The following is a 6908-nucleotide window of genomic DNA, read 5'->3' as shown; positions in this document are numbered from 1 at the left end:
ATGTAGAGGACTATCTGGTTGGGTCAGATAGTCTTTTTTTGTAATAAAACCTGTTGTCTCAAAAAATTGACATATATGTGACAACAGAAGAGGCACAAAAGGGTGTTTTCCATTTCTACACGAACTTTGCATTATTTGTTTTAATCTCTGGATTTCATTAAAATAAAAACATTTTGAAAAGTGAGTCAGATTAACCAAGTTTGACTTCCAGCTTCTTTAATAGCACAGGTCAATGCAGTAAATTATAGAGACAAAGCTTATTTAGGATTTTATTCAAAAAACTTCAAGGTGTGAGGTCCTATTAAAAAAAGTGGCTATTTACTTGTAAACAGAATAAAAATGTTAAGGACTCAATTAAAAATCCTTTCATACAACTTAAACAAAAACAGATTTCTGATGAGTTACAAATAATATTACACTTTCATAAAAACACCAAAAACAAAAATTGCAGAACAGGAATATCACACAACATTGTTTACTAAAATGGTCAGAACTATTTACATTGACTATTAACTGTTTGACATTTTTATTGCTCAAATGCTAATGTTTATAGATAAATGTAGTAAACTGATGTCAGGAGACACTAATACACGCATATTCATGTTTTTGCATACAGATTTCTGTATGTATCAAGATGAGCATATGAACTTTATCAAGACTACACTAAATTTAGCAAAAATGTGTTTTGTTTCTAGTGTCATACATAATCAAATCTAAACTTTCTACATATGTTCATATACATTTACATTTCTTTAGGCCAGCATGAAACTACTCTCAAAAAAGTCATTTTAAAGCCAGGAGATGAGAGTTTTCCTTCCCTGCCAATATTCGATAATACCGTGACATTTCCTAATGCAGAAGTCTGGAAAAGAAAACAACTATCACAGTGTTCTGACAAAACTTAAACTAAACAATGTTTCCAGACTTGCTTTTCAGGAAATTTGTGGCCAATTACATTTACAGATATTCACTTAAACTGGTTCCCTTTTCTCCCCCTCTGCACGGCACTTTTTCTTTCATTTGAACAAGTCAAGGCACTTTCCTTTCCATTTGCATTAAACTTTGTTCCCGTTACTCTTTGTTGTATTGCTATGGACCCTCTCTGATTAACAATTACTCATCACGGATAGGTTTTTACAAATTCATATTTACTTATAGGGTTTAAGGTAATATAGATTTTAGAAGACTGAAAACTATCAGATGAATGTTTATGTATTAAAGCAAATGGCAGTCAAAATAGAACCTGTCGGCAGAACGCAGTCCACAGTCTAAAGCAACACCAGTGGCTGCCTTCATCTTTAAATGAGAAAAATGATCTATGTCATTTGTATGCTGGCATTTGTAACACAATCCAAAATTACCTCTTTATTCAGATGAAGTTTGCTGTAATCTGCTGTCTTGGCTCTCATGCTTCAGACCATTTGCTAGTATTGCCTCATAGCTGGGCAAAATGTAGGGACCCATTTTTGAACTAAATTTTAATGGGGGTGAAGACTAAACAATTTGTAATGTGACATTTCAAAAAAAAAAAATCCCTATAGAATTTATGTTCTTAAATGAATCATTTTCATACAGATACAAGTGCAAGTCTTCTAAATTAATAACCCATTGAACATACGGTTTAACTGGGGAGAGCTGATGGTATTTTCTCTCAGCCTGGCATAGTGTTTCACAAAAATGTGTTCTAAATCAGATGGAACAATTCTGACCTGCATATGTTAAGGTCAGACACAGACTTGGGTCTAAGGGGAAGGACTGCTAATAGTTATGAGACTGAAGAGTATTCAATATTCACTACTACTCATGACATCAAACTCTCATTGGCTTTCTTGTCCCCTCAGCTGCAGAGGAACATTCTGAAAATATAGTCACTCAAATGAGGGAAGAAAATAAAGAGAGTGGTGTGGTTTCTGGGCTGTTAGTTAACAAAAATGAGAGGGAATAATTATTAACAACCTCTAGCATAACAGTAAGAAGCTTCCATTACTTAAGATTTTAAGGTATTAAAAATGCTTACAATTATTCTTTTATTAGCAAAACTTACTGCCCAGAATCCTGTTTTAACAGAAATGAATATAAAATTAAGCATGCTATTCCAATTCTGTTTTGCACTCTATTTTCTCCAAGTCTTTAAGCATTCCCTCTGCTTCCCACCCTTAAACACATTTCAGCATAATATGGCACTATGTATGCTTTTTGTAGTTCTGTAATAAAAAAGTTTAGCTGCAAGCTGCAGCTAAGTTTATAGTCAGACATTATTGTAGATTTTTTTTAAAGTACTTACATTCTAGTGGTTTAAAATTCACTTAGTTAGCTGACACTGATCTACTGACACGAACTGAAACCAGTCTCAGGCTGACAACCCATTTCAGCTTCAAATATCTCAGCTTGAAGCATCACTCTTGGCAGCTGTGGCTGGAAATTACATCACAAGTACAGGAGTTTCCTGTTCCTCAGCTGAGCAACAGAAAGTATGAAGAATTTGACTCAACAAGACTACATGCCTGTAACTGGCTCTCTGTCCCTCACCACTGTTATGACAGTCTGCTGGAAGTCATGTCATGTCAACTGCAGTTTTTTAAATGCAATGGTTTACGAAATGCTTTCTTCCATTCCAACCAGGGTTTGTACCATCCCTTTTCAGTATGGATTAATATGTTAAAACAGGATTCTAAAATCAATCTGGAACTGGAAAACTTAGGCACCAAATAGCATCACAAAGAATCCAAATAACTGTAAAGCAATGCCTGGACACTAAGTTACAATAAAGCTCTTTGTGGCAAATATCAGCTCATCATGGCTTGCATCAAACGATTGTTTTGTGGTTCTCTGTTATTCTGTTTGACAATATGTATGCTGCTCCTTTTTCATTCTGGAAAGGATGCAGTTTTAGTTAACTGCTCAATATGTAAAAAATAATATCAGGTACCACTGTGCAATAAAAATATTAAGTTTAATGTTTCTTCTGTATTGATTTACCTGTCCCAAGTAGTTGGCTTTAGTTATAACAATTCAGTCCAATTACTTTAAATTTGCTTCTTCGCTTTTTTTAATTTTTTTTTTTTAAAAATCCATGTTTTTTCCTGACTTCCATATATTTGTGTCTTAAAAATAGGCTTTTAGAATAGTCTGATAATATATTAGTTGCAGTCTACTCCACAAATACAACTTTTCCAAAATGTGAGAATACTTAAGATTCCTTATTTCAGGTATTAACCAAGACACCTGAAAAATCTCTGAAGAAACACAGAAATGCTATGCATTTTTCATCCATTTACTAACAAAGTGCATCTGAGCCCTACACCTGATAGTATGTACAAACTCATTATGGCTTTACCATAAAAATGGCATATGAATGGGTCCATACAATCAGGATGCTAATAAATGTCATTAATAAATCTATGTAGAACTGTTGGCAATAATCAGAGCTATATTACATTCTGTAAACCTTGACATACCACACTTTACATTATGCAACGAGGCACTATTTACAAATCCACAGTAGGTAAAATAATTAACCCTCTAATGTAAATGATGATTTTGCAAAATGCGGGACAAAACCAGTGCTGTTAATTGCAAGTCCTATGCAAGCAAGTTATAAGTAAAATCATTGCTAACTACTGGAAGCTTACTTGGATGTTTCTATTGAGGATTTACAGCAATGTGATTTTAGAATGAAATACAGTATGATACAGAGTTAGGATGTACATGTGGAAACAGTAAGTATGGAAATTAATAAGGCAGCATGCTCAGAACAAGTTTTAAGCAGCACTGTTGTTAGATCCTTAGTGGCAACTATATTTGTTATTGTTAATGTTAAAAATTCAGAGTGCAACATAGAAGCCTTATTTAACATAAAAAATGTGCAAATTGTTTTCTTCTTAAACAAAAGAAAAATAACATAGCAAGGAAGATATTCTACCAAATAACATTTTAAAGTCACAGCAAAGTAGACCATCTTCTTTCCAAAATCAGCTACAAGGCACTAAGAGTAGGAAATTGCAGGTAACATGAAAGACTGAATACTGCTCCTCAGTCAGGTCGAAATATGGGATATTTTGGTAAGAATTCTATTAGTATTACCTGTTGAAGAAGAAAAAAACATAACATATTAACCAAACTGATTAGTTCTTTGGAATAAAGTCAATGCAACCGTATAAACATTTATTGCCAAGTGCTTGCTACTGGACTTGACATGTGCAGAACCCATGCCACCCAGACATGTATCATCAATATTTTAAGGGAAAATACTCTCTTAAGTTTACAAGCTTAAAAATCAGGTACCGAGAAGAGTCCTTCTGTCCTGGGTCCCATTGGAAAGGACCCTATAGGTGCTGGGATTCCCTCCACAACTTTTTCCACTCTGCTTATCCGGAACACCTCTTTCAGTTGTGGGACAGCACTTTATACAGTTTTCTGGAATCCAAGAAATCAGTTCAACTCCAGGCTCGTCACTGAGGTTTCTTTATTGGCATACAGTCAAGCTATACTTGAGTTGATCAGGCTCGAGTGTAGGGGTGGGTACAGGGTATACCACACATCCAAAATACATAATCACTAATCAGTTTATACACATACTTACGCTTACTACGTATCGCACACTATGATTGGGCTACAAATTTTTGTAGCCAATCCCTATCTAAATCATGAGCTGTTCATGCACTCCACTGCATGCTAGGCCACTCCATTACAGCTGCAAGTTATCACACATTGCTTACTATCCTTCTACCTCTTTTCTACTAGCTAAACCTTTTACATATTTACAATGGTACTGTAAATTATGCTTTGTTCATTGTTTCATTTCCTTGCTAAGACTAGACCTATAGTATGCACCAAAGTTTTTGCCTAAGTGACCTTCCCTGAAGTATAAAAGGTAATTTTTATGCCCAACTGAAGAGGAAAACATAGTCAAACAAGATGAACATCTTGAGCTCTGCTTTCTTAGATGGATCCACTATCTTGGTCAAAGCTCTAGGCAAACGCAAACCAACAAACAATTTGCTGAAGTAGCCAAAAAACTACAAAAATTAAACACTTCTAAGTCTATGCTATACTAGCTACTTGTGAGTTATTTACAGATACTTTAATAAAGGAGAAAGGGAGAGATTTGTTCAGTGAGTATTCAACAGGTGGAGAGAAACTGAGGATGTGGGTGAGAACTAAGAAGGGGTGCGGGATCTGTAACCTCATTATAACAGATAGGGCTCCTGGGGACGCTAACTATCAACTATTATTCAACACAAATCTCTTACAGTAGGGCTCTGAGCAGGCAACGTTATGAAGGAGAAACCCTGTTTTCAGATGACAATGTCTAAGTTTTACTACATGCAGCAGCTGCTCTGTTATGTTGCCATCTTTGTGTATCAAAATAGGATTGTTTCATTCTACTAGCCAAGAGTTTCTGTAGTAAGGCATACAAATGGTGAATTTCAAGAGGTTGTGGGCGCGTCTGCTGAAAATGAATTAGTCATGAGGAGACTGAAAGGTAAAGAGTCTGGTAGTTAATGACATTTGAACTATTAAATCACACTGTAGCAATAGATACTAAAAATGTAACAGGAAAAGAATACTCACATATTCCATCATATTGCTAGTTTCACATTTCCTTTTACTCAGCTTCCAGTGCAAACCAAGCTAAGAAAATAATTATTGTGGGATTAAAGGTATACTATTGCATTATTTCTCATCAACAACATAATATAAGCTTCAGCAATATCTAACTGTTTAAGATCTCAAGCATGTCTTTTTACATTTCATACAGTTTAAGGTGTGAGATGAATTTAGTATTTTAGCTCCAGTCCTAAACAAGCTAATAGCATTTCTGTATTCCAATTGTGCAATATTTTATTAATTCTAAATAAAAGTGGGAAAATAAGTGTATAGATTCTAGTCCTTAATATTTCTTACCTTATGATATAGTCTGTTATTTTCCCATTCTAGCAACTTCTGAATTGATCTTCTAGTCTAGGGAAGAAAGTCAACATTATATAAGAAATGGCTCAACGGTCAACCTCATTCTCAAAGGTCTTAAAGTTTATATTTGCAGTTCTCAAGAATCACATGTAAAGTGGTATCGTATGTTTTAGGAAAGGATAACTGAGCAAAGAAAGAATTTCACCTTGGAGAAATCTTGCCTTCCCAAATCCACTTGTCTCAAGTATAGATTAAAGGGATAGAAGAGTAGGGGTGTCTTATCAGACCTATAGACTATGATTTCTCTCTAGACTCAGAAGCTCCATCATTCCCAGTACCTTTCTCAGCTGCACAATTTTGGAGTCATCTTGGACTCAGCATTTTTGGGTACCCAAGTAGCTAAGTCAGCAAAACTCCATCTTCAATCTGTTACTGGTCAAAAGATTAGAACCATCTGACCTGGTCACAGTAATCCCTATAGTTGTGACCTCTGGGCTCCAGTATTGCAACTCAGATCTAGGAACGAAGCTACACAGGCTGAAAAAAAGCTCCAGCTGGTACAAAGGTCAGCACCTGTATGCTTAGTGACACAGGACTCTGAATGTATCATCCTGGTGCTCTGCTCTCTGCACTGGCTTCCGAGAATATCAAGTTCAATTCAAGGTCTATGTCCTGAAATTCAAAATCCTCTAAGGGACTGGCCACATGTACCTAACAGATCACCTGTCTTGCAACCAGTTCAGACATGCCATAATGGTTATGTTCCACAAGAGCAAGGGAACTCTTAACACACTGTGAGAGTCACAAATACAGGAAACAGAATATACATAGGAGCTGGATCTACAATATGGAACTAAAAAATAAGTGACCTTCAAAATAGCCACTTGGAGGGCAAAATGGAAAATTCATTTCTTAAACTAATCAAACTATTTCACCAATAAGGTGAGGGAAGGGGAAGACAGCGATCCATAGATTTCAAGGCCACAAAGGTTGTG

At 35.6% G+C, this 6908-nt stretch overlaps 1 protein-coding gene across 1 annotated transcript in view; it reads right to left on the bottom strand.

The window, feature by feature from the left end:
- Positions 1–298: 298 nt before the first annotated feature.
- Positions 299–6908, bottom strand: part of CHIC1 (cysteine rich hydrophobic domain 1) — a 29758-nt gene continuing 23148 nt past the window's right edge. The window contains exons 4-6 of the mRNA XM_084639065.1: positions 5908–5964; positions 5575–5634; positions 299–4083 (exon numbers count right to left, since the gene is read on the bottom strand). Of these exons, the coding sequence (XP_084495191.1) occupies positions 4033–4083; positions 5575–5634; positions 5908–5964 (168 nt within the window). The 3' untranslated portion in view covers positions 299–4032. The remainder of the gene's footprint in view (positions 4084–5574; positions 5635–5907; positions 5965–6908) is intronic.

The sequence above is a fragment of the Lepidochelys olivacea genome (assembly GCF_965140295.1).
Source record: "Lepidochelys olivacea isolate rLepOli2 genome assembly, chromosome: 9".
NCBI classification, from domain to species: Eukaryota; Metazoa; Chordata; order Testudines; family Cheloniidae; genus Lepidochelys; species Lepidochelys olivacea.
Note: the sequence above shows the minus strand (reverse complement) of the source record. Positions and strands in the feature narration are given on the sequence as shown.